This window comes from Scylla paramamosain, chromosome 26 (genome assembly GCF_035594125.1).
Source record: "Scylla paramamosain isolate STU-SP2022 chromosome 26, ASM3559412v1, whole genome shotgun sequence".
Classification (NCBI taxonomy): domain Eukaryota; kingdom Metazoa; phylum Arthropoda; class Malacostraca; order Decapoda; family Portunidae; genus Scylla; species Scylla paramamosain.
The window spans coordinates 20426566-20440979 of record NC_087176.1 but is presented as its reverse complement, the minus strand read 5'-3'; the positions used below and the strand labels follow the sequence as shown (position 1 = coordinate 20440979).

At 45.6% G+C, this 14414-nt stretch overlaps 1 protein-coding gene across 1 annotated transcript in view; it reads left to right on the top strand.

Annotated features, from left to right (window-relative positions):
• Positions 1–12144, top strand: part of LOC135113863 (fibrocystin-L-like) — a 48319-nt gene extending 36175 nt beyond the window's left edge. Inside the window, exons 10-23 of the mRNA XM_064029485.1 lie at positions 1038–1182; positions 1491–1608; positions 2842–3016; positions 3317–3467; positions 3805–4149; positions 4783–4949; positions 5140–5378; positions 6187–6341; positions 6678–6962; positions 7751–7923; positions 8413–8482; positions 10960–11195; positions 11550–11877; positions 12121–12144. Of these exons, the coding sequence (XP_063885555.1) occupies positions 1038–1182; positions 1491–1608; positions 2842–3016; positions 3317–3467; positions 3805–4149; positions 4783–4949; positions 5140–5378; positions 6187–6341; positions 6678–6962; positions 7751–7923; positions 8413–8482; positions 10960–11195; positions 11550–11877; positions 12121–12144 (2611 nt within the window). The remainder of the gene's footprint in view (positions 1–1037; positions 1183–1490; positions 1609–2841; positions 3017–3316; positions 3468–3804; positions 4150–4782; positions 4950–5139; positions 5379–6186; positions 6342–6677; positions 6963–7750; positions 7924–8412; positions 8483–10959; positions 11196–11549; positions 11878–12120) is intronic.
• The last annotated feature ends 2270 nt before the right edge of the window (positions 12145–14414 follow it).

The following is a 14414-nucleotide window of genomic DNA, read 5'->3' as shown; positions in this document are numbered from 1 at the left end:
ATAATGACAGTGATACTAATACTACTAATATTGATAGTAATAATACTACCTAATAATTATAGTGACAATAATAATAACAATGACAACATAATGTTAGTGCTCACTTTGTTCATTATCTAGCTTGTAGGAATTTTGGGTCAGCAGTCTTCACTTACCTCAAGACTCACAGGTCAACCAAGTGTTCCACCATGGAGGGCATGTCACTCACACCAGTTCTTCAGAATTGTCGTGCTTTAACACAGTCTGTGATGTAGTGGCAAGAAGTGTGTTTGTTGTTCTCAATACACAGCCTGCACTCACTGCTTTCACACATCAGAGCTTGCTGTTGGCCCAAATGAAATTATAGGGGCATAGGATGGGATTATCCCTTAATGAAGCCAACAGGTTGATAATGTCATAATTAATGTAGCCAAGGCCAGAAGCAGAGCCAGAGCCAGCCATTCCAGTTCATCAGCGTGGAGCAGAGCAGCCAGCCTGCCAACCTTCCACAACAGTGTCTGGGCACTAAGCAGAACTGAGTGTGGCCCTTCAGGTGGCCTGATTCCTGTATGAGTAACTTTTTTGTGGGGCCAGCCTGTTCAGGCCACTGGACAGGCCAGCCAGAGCATGCATGCTGGCCTCAAGGCTTAGTTTGGAGGGAGTCTAACGAAAAAAAAAAAAAAAGCAACTTTGGAGTGGTAGAATCGCGACACCTTGACCACATATGTAACAAAGACTACTTTTGATAAACAAGCATAATCCCTGACTCTCATAGGACTCTGTGGGCTCTCTTCTCTCTCCTCCTCTTGCCTCCTTAAAACTTCATTTCTTCTATAAATAATGTCCACAATGTCAAGTACAGGGTCATCAGTGAGCTCTTATGCTAAGAAGAGTGCTGTGGGCGGCCATTTTTGCTGCTTCCTGCTGATGGACTGCCCCAAACGAACGGGGGTGCAGGGTTAGAGAGAAACTTCCCGTATAATGCACCCCTGGTCTCCTGTCCCCACCCCACCCCTCTTCCCTCCCAACCTCACACTACCCCCTTACTCTCCTGCCAGGCCCTCTACTGATGTAGTGAGCAGCACCACCCTCACACTGGATGGCACTGGCTTCACTCTGTCCGGGGGCACCCCTGAGGTCACTGTGGGGGGCAAAAGGTGTGGCCTGGTCTCCCCTGCTTCCCCCACCTCCCTCCAGTGCATCGTGAGTCAGGGGGATTGAGGGGAAGTGCTGCAGGGAAGAGACTGATGAGTGCCATGAGGGAGTGTGAGGCAGCTTGGGGGGGAAAGTGAGAGGGAACTGAGTAATAATAATAGTAGAGGAAATAGATGTAGTTCTGCAAATGAGTGAGTGACAGGAAAAGTAACATTACTGAATGAGACACAATGAATTAAGCAATGATAGATTTGGGTTAGGAAAAGTTTTTTGAATTAGGAAGAATGTTTAATGCTCTTTTTTCTTTCTTTCCCTGGTGGTGGTGGTGGTGGTGGTGGTGGTGGTGGTGGAGACAGGTCCCAGCGCTTGGAGGAGGGAAACATGAGGTGGTTGTGAGGGATGCAGTGTATGGAGACTCCAACAACTTGTCCATCTCCCTCATCTTCTCTCTCACCTCACTCACTCCCTCCTCAGGTGTGTGTGTGTGTGTGTGTGTGTGTGTGTGTGTGTGTGTGTGTGTGTGTGTGTGTTTTGTACCTCTCTTTGCCTGCCTGTCTGTCTGTATCTATCTATCTGCTTCTCTCTCTCTCTCTCTCTCTCTCTCTCTCTCTCTCTCTCTCTCTCTCTCTCTCTCTCTCTCTCTCTCTCTCTCTCTCTCTCTCTCTCTCTCTCTCTCTCTCTCTCTCTCTCTCTCTCTCTCTCTCTCTCTCTCTCTCTGCATGTCTGTCTCTGCCTGTCTGTCTGTCTCTACTTATATGTCTCTGCCGTCTTGTCTATCTTTCTGTCTGTTCCTGATTATACTGTATCCTTCTGCCTGTCTCTGTCTGTCCATCTGTTGCAACCTGTTTGTCTGTCTCTGTGTTTGTGTGTCTGTATGTCTGTCTCATCCCCCTGACTCTGACTGACCTTACACAGGGAGCTTTGGGGTGCTTTGACCCGGATGGCGGCTCCTTGGTGACCTTGTGTGACCTGCCCTGTGACCTTGTGAGCAGCGACAGCACCACAGCCATAACCTGTGTGGCACCAGCCCTGCCCCACAGTGTGTAGTGGTGGTGGTGGTAGTGGTAGTAGTGTCATTATTACTGTTATTCATGATAATAACAGTATTATTATCATTAGTAGTATTATGATAATTAATTCATTGATAATGATAATAATGACAATATAACTAATCCTTCCTTTATTTGTCTCTGTGTGTGTGTGTGTGTGTGTGTGTGTGTGTGTGTGTGTGTATGTGTGATGGTCAGTAAATTATCTCTATCAATAAATTATCTATCTGTACCTATTTACCTATCTATTAATCTATTTACCTACCTACCTATCTATCTATCTATCTATCTATCTACAGTATGTCTACCTGTTTGTCTACCTACCTACCTATCTATCTATCAATCAGTCTGTCTGTATAACTGAATCTTAACTAAACCTTCCTTTTATTTGTCTATGTGTGTGTGTGTGTGTGTGTGTGTGTGTGTGTGTGTGTGTGTGTGTGTGATGATCAATAAACTATCAATCTGCTTTTCTATCTGTCAGTTAACTATCAATCTGTTCATCCATCTGTCAATAAACTATAAATCTATCAATTTATTTATCTATCTCTATCTATCTATCTGTCAATTAATCAATTAATTTATCTATCCATCCATCCATCAATTTATCCATCCCTCAATCCAACCATCCATCCATCTATCCATCTACATGTACCAGGTGAGGCGGATGTGACATGTGATGTGGTGGTGAGCAGCCCGAATGGTTTGTCTGCCAGTCTGCTGGGTGGCTTCACCTACCAACTGGCTCTCACACTCTCCCTCACTGGCCTGGAGCCCCAGCGAGGCGGCACTGCTGGCGGCACCTCCCTCACCCTCACTGGCACTGGCTTTGGGTAAGTACCACAGTGCCTGGTGTCTGTGTGACTTCTGGGTGTCTGTGCTTCTCTGCCTGCCTGTCTGTCTGTCTGTATGCATGCTGTATTTTCTGCCATATAACCTTGCTTAACCTGATCACTGCCCCCTCAGGTCAAGCAGTATTGCAGTGACCTGACCTAACCTTGCCTAACCTTAAGACAAGTGACAACATAGTGACCTGACTTAACCTTGTCTAACCCAGCCACTACCTCCTCAGGTCAAACGGCAACATAATGATCTGACTTGACCTTGCCTAACTTAGACCTTATCCTCCCTAGGTTGAGCGGCAATAAGGTGACCATTGGTGGGTCAGAGTGCAAGGTGACCCAAGAGGGTCCGACCAGCATCACCTGCATCACTGAGGCTCACCAAGGGTCGGGTCAATTCCAGGTCAAGGTCACTGCCCCTGGGAAAGGCTTGGCAGCAGCTGTGAGTGTTTATGTGTTCTTTTGTTTGGTGAAAGTGTTTTGCTCTTTTTCCTTCTGTTTTCTTGCTTAATTTGATGTCTTTTATTAATTTTTGTGTTTATAATTTCTTCATCTTCTGTTTCATCCTTTTAGCCTCATTTTCTCCTTTCCTTTCTTAACTTACCTTCCTTTTTCTATCCCTCTATCCCCTCTGACCCCTTCACCCCTCACCTTTCCTCCCTCACCCCTCATCATTGATCCCTCACCTCTAAAATTCACCACTCAGCACCCTCATCTCATTCTCCTCCTTCACCCACCTCACCCCCTCGCCCCTCACCTCTCACCCCTCATTTCCACAGCAGAACAATAGTGGAATCTTCTCCTACATCGACCTCTGGAGTTCACCATTCACTTGGGGCAGCGAACCGCCACCATCACAGGGGCAGCTGGTGGTGGTGACTCAGGGCAAGACACTGCTGCTGGACCAGTCAACACCAGTGCTGAAGATGCTGCTGATCCAGGGCGGCCACGTGGTGTTTGATGTGGAGACTGTGGAGGAGCTGGTGTTGTGGGCAGAGTATATTTTGATCGTTGGTGGTGGCTCTCTCAGTATTGGGTCGGAGGATCAGCCTTTCCCTGGTGAGGCCGTCATTGAACTGCACAGCAACACACACTCCACCGAGCTGCCCTTGTATGGTGCCAAGGTGAGAGGCTGAGGGAGAGTGTGGGGGTGCCAAGGGGAGAGGGAGAGAGAGAGGATGCCAAGGTGAGAGGCAAAGGGAGAGAGAAGGATTTAACCAGGATTCTATGCCTTTCATGGATTCTGGTGGAGGTTGGTCTGGTTATCAAGATGCATCCATGATTGTAGTGCTGAGGAGGATGAGTCTGTCTATCTGTCTGTCTGTGTGTCTGCTTGTTTTTCAAGGAATCTAGGCTTTCATTCTGTTGGTTTGTATTGTTGTGATCTGTCTGTATGTTTTGTCTCACAGATAGATCACAACAATATAAACCAGCAGAATATAAGACTAGATTCTTTGACAGACAGACAGACACAGACAGACCACAACAATACAAACCAGCAGAGTATAAGACTAGATTCCTTGACAGACAGACAGACAGACAGACCACAACGATACAAACCATCAAAATGAAAGACTAGTCTCCATCCCACTGTGCAGAGAGAGAGAGAGAGAGAGAGAGAGAGAGAGAGAGAGAGAGAGAGAGAGAGAGAGAGAGAGAGAGAGAGAACAACAATAAAAATAACAACATAAAAGACTGGATTTCTTCCACATAACCTAACCAAACCCCTTTACCACCTACTCTGACCCATCCCACAGGTATTGGCGGTGCGTGATGGGACGCTGGACCTTCATGGCCGTCACGTCCCCATCACCTGGACCCACCTGGCACACACGGCCTCCCTTGGAGACACCAACCTCACCCTGTCCCTGCCCGTCACCTTGAGGCAGGGTGACCAGGTTGTTATTGCCACCACAGAGAATAGGTAAAGGAACATTCATGTGCAAATCTCTCTCTCTCTCTCTCTCTCTCTCTCTCTCTCTCTCTCTCTCTCTCTCTCTCTCTCTCTCTCTCTCTCTCTCTCTCTCTCTCTCTCTCTCTCTCTCTCACTACCCATTCATCTCCCAAACCACCCCTCTCTCCCTCTCCCTCTCACCCCCTTCATCCCTCCACAGGTTCTACATGAAGGAGAACGAGGTGAGGACCATTGCATCAGTCTCTGAGGATGGCCTGGAGGTCACACTGACAGAGGCACTGGAGCACACCCACCTCTCCGTCACCCAGACTCTTGGGGGACACACAGTGGAGACACGTGCAGAGGTGGGACTCCTCACCCACAATGTCAAGATCCAGGGAAATGTTGGCACCGACTTCAGTGTGGCTATTGAGGGCTGTGACACTGCTTTTAGGCCTGGTGAGTTTGGTGTTGTGGTGTTGTTCTGTGCTGTATATAGGCTATGAAAGGCTGTGAGGAGGAAGAATAGTGTGGAGGTCTGAGTTCATTGACTTCTGGTGAGTGACTTATTGCTGTTCTGTTGCAGATTCTGAAGGTGTGTTGTGTGTGGGCCGTAAGGAGTAGTAGTAGTAGTAGTAGTAGTAGTAGTGTGTAGGTGTGAGTTCATTCAGTTCTGGTGAGTTTGGTGACTTACTGCCATTCTGGTGCAGGTTCTCAAGGTGTATAGTAGTGGTTGTGAATAGTAGCAGTGGTGTGTGATGGTGCAGATCTGAATTTTAAAGGATTCACCATGCTTAAGTCACAATACTTTCCCTCAGAATCTGTTAATGGTGTAGAATCTTGTTCATTTATGATTACAGTTATGAAAGAACTCTTGAAAGCCACAATACTTTCCACCAAAATCTATTAACAGTATATAATCCTTGTTAACCTCATTACAATCAGGAAAACATCCTTGAAAACCACAACAGTTTCCACCACACTCAGTTAATGGCATAGAATCCATGTTAGATTGTGAAAATATCCTTGAAAACAACAATAGTTTTCCCCAGATCTAATAAAGGCATAGAATCCTTGCTAACCTTTTACTACTATAATGAAAACATCCTGGAAAATCCCAATAACTTTCACCAGGACCTGATAGAAGTGGCTGAGATAAGATGCAGAAACACGAGAATACATCTCTCTTTTTCTTTCTCTCAATGCATTCTTCTCTCTCTGTTCACTGCCACACACCAACATGTCTCTCTTCTCTTTACCATCCCAGACCAGCACGCCACCCAGTCATGTTTCAATGGTCGACATGGAGACGAGATTGGCGGTGACCAATTTGGCGCCACCGTGATACTGTCTGGAAAGTTCCCTGACCTGGACTTGGTGATGGGACGCATTGAGTACGTGGAGGTGACCAAGGCTGGTCAGGTGAGGCTGTGAGAGGCTGGGTCCTGCTGGGCCAATCTGGGTCAGGTCATGTGTGTTGTGGCAGTGGTAATGGTAGTAGTAGTAGTAGTAGTAGTAGTAGTAGTAGTAGTAGTAATGTCACATGTAGTAATTTGAGCAATATGTGTTGTACTTCCACTTGAGAGAGACACATTAGTATCACCTCCACATCCACCCTAATTCATTCACACATCAAAATATCCCTCCACCTCCACTTCAAACAGGCACAGTAACATCACCTCCACTTCAGGCAAGCACAATAACACACCACATCCATTGTAATCCACACACATACACACTTGCCAAATTTCCACCCAGGCATTCCAACTTGGGCGGTACCCACTCCACTTCCACCTGGCTGGGGACATGGGTGGTTCGTACATCCGTGGGTGCTCCATCCACCACACCTACAACCGCGCAGTGACAATGCACACAACAAACAACCTGCTGGTGGAGCATAATGTGGCGTACAACAACATGGGTCACGCTATCTTCACAGAGGATGGGGTGGAGCAGAACAGTGTGGTGCAGTACAACCTTGCAGTCTACACCAGGACCTCCTCTTCCCTTCTTAATGTGGATGTGACACGCTCCTCATTCTGGGTGGGTGTGTGTATGTGATTATTTAGTTGTATTTAACAAGTTGTACTGCACAGGGTCCAAGCAAGCTCTTTTGTCCTGTTTCCATATCTATGTTTGCACGATTTCTCTTTAATTATGTGTACAATGCTTTGCTTCAACCACATCTTTTGTGTGTGTGTGTGTGTGTGTGTGTGTGTGTGTGTGTGTGTGTGTGTGTGTGTGTGTGTGTGTGTGTGTGTGTGTGTGTGTGTGTGTGTGTACATGTGTGTGTGTATAGGGGAAGGAAGCAGGGAGGGAAAAGGTGGGAGGAGGGAGAACAAGTAAGGGATGTCTTCTACTTTCTCTCACCCCTATTCTATCCACCTCTCTAATGCAAAAATTAACCAGTATTCTCAATCATTCATCCCTTTATCTCGTAAACCCTGGAACTCACTGCCTGCTTCTGTATTTCCTCAGTCCAATAACTTGAACTCCTTCAAGAGGGAGGCTTCAAGTTTTGGATGATCCATTGGCCTCTTTCCTTTAGGGACTGACACCTCAGTGGGTATATTTCTTCCTTTTGTTGCCCTTGACCAGTGCTCCTCTTTCAGTAAAAATCAATTAGATGGAAGAATGTGTGAGAGAGAGAGAGAGAGAGAGAGAGAGAGAGAGAGAGAGAGAGAGAGAGAGAATCTTCCACACACTCAAAACTCTCAAAGTCTCCACAAGCCACTCTGAGAACCACCTCCCACTCCAGTCACACACTCATAACTCCTGCAATTTTCCACAAACCGCTTACTCACTGATCCACTGTTTCGCTCATCCATCAGGTGGTGAACCCAAACAACATTTTCCGTCACAATGCAGCTGCCAGTGGAACACACTTTGGTTACTGGTACAGGCTGGACCACCACCCCTCGGGCCCATCCACCACCAACATCTACTGCCAGAACACTGAACAGATGGGACTCTTCTTCAATAACACTGCACATTCCATGGGAAGGTGTGTGTGTGTGTGTGTTTGTGATTGTGTGTTGGCTGGGTAGGAGAGAGAGAGAGAGAGAGAGAGAGAGAGAGAGAGAGAGAGAGAGAGAGAGAGAGAGAGAGAGAGAGAGAGAGAGAGAGAGAGAGAGAGGGTGTGTGTGTGTGTGTGTGTGTTGGGTGAGAGAGAGAGAGAGAGAGAGAGAGAGAGAGAGAGAGAGAGAGAGAGAGAGAGAGAGAGAGAGAGAGAGAGGATGTGTGTATGTGTGCATGAGTGTTATTGTTATGCTGTGTGTTCTGTGCTGGCTTGAAGTTTACATGATGGGTGGAATAGAGAGAGAGAGAGAGAGAGAGAGAGAGAGAGAGAGAGAGAGAGAGAGAGAGAGAGAGAGAGAGAGAGAGAGAGAGAGAGAGAGAGGATCATAGTACAGAAGGATAAAAGTTAATCTGTTTTCTGGCTATCCATCTGGGACATTGGGACATTTGATGACAACACTGGCCTCTGTTCCAGGTATGGTCTGTGGGTGTTCTCCAATCCAGGATATCACCCAAAGTCCGACATCTGTGGAGGCAGGGACGTGGTAAGTCTGTGTCACGCATCACTAAATACGTATCCATTCATGTGTATATGATCTGTGTGTGTGTATAATGATGGGCAATACTGCTACACTCTGTCATTAGGTGTGTCTTAGTAATTCAGGACACAGGAACATGATAACACTGTAACTGACCAAAGCTCTCACTCACTGATCAGTCAGCAAATTCCCATCTTGTCTTGAAATGTGCAGCAGATTGATGTATTTCCGTCAAAACCCATACAGTTCAAATTATGGTTCTGGTAGAAATACAGAACTTTGCTAACATTTCAAAGTCATATAGAAATTCATAGACCAGTCAGTGATTTAGTACATGAGTCAGTGGCAGTGCTACCATGCTCCTGTACCCTAATTACCTTGCCTAATTACTGATACACTTGATGAAACAGAGCTTACTATTATGAACTATGCTCCTGTAGCCTCACCTGCCTAATTACTGATACACTTGATGAAACAGAGCTTACTATTACAAAATATTACGATCCCACACAAGATGGTCCAGGCAAAGCAACACACACACACACACACACACACACACACACACACACACACACACACACACACACACACACACACACACACACACACACACTCACTCACACACGTAGCCCCATCAACCCCTCACTGGAAAGGAACAGTCTTGTGGCTTAGTGAACTGTTACCAAGAAATAAAAATCCCAGTAGTAAGGACAATAAAAAAAAAAAATTAAATAAATAAATAAATAAAAATCTTCCACTTTTGGATGAGCCTTTTGACCATTCTTTTGAGCCTGCACCTCAGTGGCCTTTTTTCACCTGTTGCCCTTGGCCACTGTCCACTTACACACACACACAAAAAAAATAAAAGAAAAGAAAAAGAAAAAAAAATTCCTGCAGGTGGCCAAGTGGGAAAGCTTCACCGCGTGACACCGTGAGCGGGGTGCCGAGGCAGTATCTGGCACTAAGCTGCAGTTCCACAACTTTGTGATGCTTGATAACCAACAGGCTGGCATGGAGATGGTGTCTGTGAAGGGAGGGTTCGGACAGGATGACAGCCCTGGTGAGTCACTGGGTGGTGATGGGGTGAAGGGGGATGGTGACTGGAAGGAGTGAGAGGTATAGGGAGTCCTCAGTTTACAATGATCTCGACTTCTGCCTCTTGGTAGTTAAACTGGCAGTGCTTGTCCCTGTACATTCCCCTTTGTCCTTTTTACTGATTTATTTATTTTTTATTTATTTATTTATTTTTTTTACTGTATGTCCTGATGTGTTTCTTTTACAGGTACAGTAGTTATGTTTTTATAAACTAGAATATGACTTTACTATAACATTAGCATAGGTGAGTGACATAATGTAGGTACCAGTTCAAACCTATGCTGAAAATTGGTTTATAGGAGTGGAACTCCATCATAACTCAAGGACCCCTTGAGGCCTTGTTGAGCTCCCTGACTGATGAAAAAATTATGGTTAAGAGAAGCAGAGTATGCAAGTGAATTAGTGAGAGGTAGTGAGGCCTTGTTGAGTTCCCTGACTGATGAGAAAGTTGTGGTTAAGAGAAGCAGGATATGCGAGTGAATTAGTGAGAGGTAGTGAGGCCTGGTTGAGCTCCCTGCCTGATGAGGAAATTGTGGTTAAGAAAAGCAGGATATGCAAGTGATGAGTTAAATTGCAATGTTAGTTAAGATGCTTGATTCCATTTCTTCCTTCCCTACATCTTGCACAGCTTTTGGAGGGAACATAAATAACATACCACACAGATCTTTAAATAACTGTTATAGCAAAAACAACAGCAGCAGTTAATATAAGTACACTGAATTATATAATGACATAAACTTGGGTAGGTTAGGTTATGTTCAGTTAGGTCTTCTACAGGTACCTTCTATAACAGCATCTTTAAGTACAGTAACCATTTCACACACCAGCAACTCTCTTAAGGATTTTCAAAGGTCACATGTGTGATTAATTGAACTTTCATGGACCTCATTTTTCCATTGATGATGCTGAATTCCTGCTAAACTATCACTGGAATCATGAAAACACACTTTGAAACACTAATAGCTCTCATAAGGGCTATTTTCAAAGGCTATATGTGTTGAGTTTGAACTCTCAGTGATGTTTTTTCCCAGTGATGATGATGAATTTCTGTTAAACTATCACTGAAATAATGATGCTGTGGAAGGTTTCTACAGCATCAGTTGTGAAAAAAAGAGAAAATAAAGAAAAAACATGAAAACCTGAATAATCGCCTTGAAAACAGACCTGATGAGAGAGCAGACCTTTTAGAATGCACACCAAGCTACTCTGACACAAACACCATTTTGTCTCCAGATTAAGTTTTTGTAGGATCATGAGACAATCTTTTATTCATGCTGTTTTGTGCAGGCATCTTCAATTCCCTGGTGGTGACACAAACACCATTTTGTCTCCAGATTGAATTTTTGTAGGATCATGAGACAATCTTTTATTCATGCTGTTTTGTGCAGGCATCTTCAATTCCCTGGTGGTGTGTCACTCGGCCCTCAACTCCAGTGCCTGCACCTCAGGAACCAGTGGTATTGTGGCGCCCAAGACCCAGATCTTTAGTATCTCCAATGTCACATTTGTTAACTTTGATGAGGGTGGAAGTGCTGCACTGTCTGGCTGTTCTCAGTGCAGGAACTACCAGGGAGGCTACAGGGCACAGGTTAAGGGTCTGGCCTTTGAGAATTCACCCAACAAGGTAAGGAAAAACATTTCTTCAGGATGACTCTCTGTATCTCCTCAGTTTTTGCCTTATATGCACTTATTTTGCAATGCTTTGTTCTCCCATCAGGACAATTTTCTGAAGCCAAAACCATGATTACTGAAGTTCTTATGAGTGTTTCTTCCATTACTGATGGTGAACCATTGTTAAACTAGTCTTATATGCATGGAAACACTTAAAAACTCTCAAATAACTCATAAGAACTTTTTTAATGCAGAATCATCATTAAACTGATGAGAATCTTGAAAACATTTACAAACACCAGTAACTCTTGTAATGACTGTTTTCAAGGGCTGCATATATAGATTCTCATGGATGTTTTTTTCCCAGTGATGATGGTGAATTCCCTGTTAAACTATCACTAGAAAAGCAATGGTTCTACAGCATTATAGTAAAGAAGACCCATGAAAATGTGACTAATCACCTTGAAAATAAACCTGATGGCAGAGCAAAGTATTCAAGAATACTTTGTTGCTCCTTGACACAGACACCATTCTGTCTCCCACATCAGATCAGGTTTCAGTGGGAACACGAGACAATCTGGATAGACGCTGATGGCTCTCTGATGGGCGAACCGGAGGCGAATGTTGTTCCCACAATGGGCATCTTACCAACTGATTCCTGCACTCAAGAAGCAGCATTCTCTGTCACCAAGAATGTAGGTATAAGGCAGAATATATTTGTGGGTTTATAGATATTTTCCCCTTCCTTCTTTGAGATTTTTTTCTCTCTCATTGATATGCTTCTGGTCTTGTATTTCTTTATTATTTATTGTACCTGGATAAATGCTGATTAACTTGTATGTTTTCCCTTCCCTTCCTTGTACCTTTATCTTATATACTGAGTCATTTCTAGGATGCCATTTCTTTCTTTTTATCTTTTTTCTGTGCCTTTTCTCCAGGGGTCAATGGGCCTAAGAGTGTGAATGATGTGTGTTTGAGTGTGAGGTGCTTTGGGTCACCTAGTATGGGATGATCAGCCTGGTGTATAGACAGATAGATAGATCTCTTTTCCTCCTTGTACTATATATCAAAGAGGCATCCGCATATGCATGTGTGTGTATCTAATCACAGTACACATCACTACATTAGGGAACTTTAAAAGATTAGACAAGTTTATACATGATGATGTTAGGTGGAAATAGATGGGGATGTTTCTTAGAGACTGCCACGTGTAGGTCTGGTAGCCTTTTGCAGCTTCCCTTATTTTCTTATTTTTTGTTAATACAAATTTCACCCCATAGTATAAGCAGTCTTATCACTCCCATCACTCCTTTCCTACCTGTCTTTTACATCAGGTATACATCTGTGTGTGCATATGTGTATATCTAATCACAGTAAACATCACCAGTACTAACCCCAACAACAGAATAACCAACTCATGGTAAACTTTGGAATTCCCTGCCTGCTTCTGTGTTTCCTTCTTTCTATGACATGAACTCTTTCAAAAGGGAGGTTTTGAGACACTTGGCCTCCAACTTTGAATGATCTTTTTGATCCTTTCCTTTAGAGACTGGCACCTCATTGGACCTTTTTATTTGCTCTTTTTGCTGCCCTTGGCCAGCACCCTTCTTACATACAAAAAAAACAATAATAACCATTCCTTTGTCTGTCATCACTATAGGTGCCAGGATCAGTTTGCCGAGGGGCCATGAAATTCCTGCGAGTGGCCGTCACCAATCCGAGCCCTTCCTCACTGCTTGGCAAGGACCTGGTGGTAAGCAACGACTTCGGCGCCACCCACATCCCTTACCTCATGCTCCATTGGTGGTGCTGGCTGGATGGGGCTTGTCTACACTGGTGCCACCTTTGACTTCAACTTTGAAAATGCTAATCAGGTGAGTTCTGGGTGTGGTGGAGGCTAAAGGGAGAGGAGCACAGCAACACAAGGGAGTGGTGGAGGCTAAGGGGGACATGTGAGCACAAGAACACAAGGATAGCTGCAAGTAGCCATCAGGTCTACAACTGGCAGTCCCTGGGATATAAACTTTCTCTCTCTGACAAACACACACACACACACACACACACACTCCAGTGACCTCCAGTGCCAGAGAAGACCGCAGGGTGGAGAAGAGGGAATACAAACACTTTGAGGTGCCGAGAACGTGGTATAGTCTTCCCTCACTTCTCTTATTTAATGCAACGTCTCTGGCCAACAAGATGGACGAATTGATTGTGACGGTGAGATCTACTTGTGCGGACATTGTGGCAGTTACTGAGGCGTGGCAGATTGTTCCTGAGGTGTGCACAATGCAGGACTACCAGCTCTACCATCACCTCAGGTCAGGACGCAGGGGGGGGGGGAGTGGCCGTTTTCTGCCGCTCTGCCCTCAGCCCCTCACACCTCCCTGTCGATATTCCTGCTGGTGTGGAGGCCCTGTGGGTGAGAGTCACGCCCCCCTCCCATCCCAGCAACATGGCCTCCATCATAGTTTGCGTCGTGTACCACCCCCCACGAGCCGCCACAGCACAGTTACTCTCCGTTCACATCAGCAACACTGCTGATGCCCTGAGGGTGAGGTATCCTGCTGCCAAGCTGGTCATCTGTGGGGACTTTAACAGATTAGATATCAACGATATCCTACACCAGCTACACCTCACCCAGGTCGTGGACTTCCCCACCCACCAGCAAGCCATCCTCGACCTTATACTCACAGACCTGGGCCAGCAGTACTCGCCACCCAAGCCGCTGCCTCCCATGGGACGGAGCACCCACCTCTCCATACTGTGGACACCCACACCCACCACCTCGACCCCCCGGTCAGCTGTCACCAGGACCCACCGCCCCATGCCTGACTCAGCCATGAGGGAGTTTGGGCAGTGGGTGACACAACACCCGTGGACCGAGGTGCTGGATGAGGAGGACGTCCACTTAAAATGGCAAAATTACGTCGCCACTACCACAGAAGCCTTCCACCACTACTTCCCAGCCAAGAGCGTTACAACGCACCCATCTGATGCTCCCTGGATGACGCCCCGCATTAAAAGACTCATGCGTCAGCAGACCTGGGCGTTCCACTCCTGCCCGGTCCTATACAGGAAACTAAGAAACAGGGTAATCAGGGAGATTAAGAATGCAAAGGCAAGCTATTACCCGGACAAGATACACCACCTCAAGCTGACCAACAACAGACAGTGGTACGCTAAGATCAAAGCTTTGTGTACAAGGCTTACAAAAGCACACTTCATCTCTTCC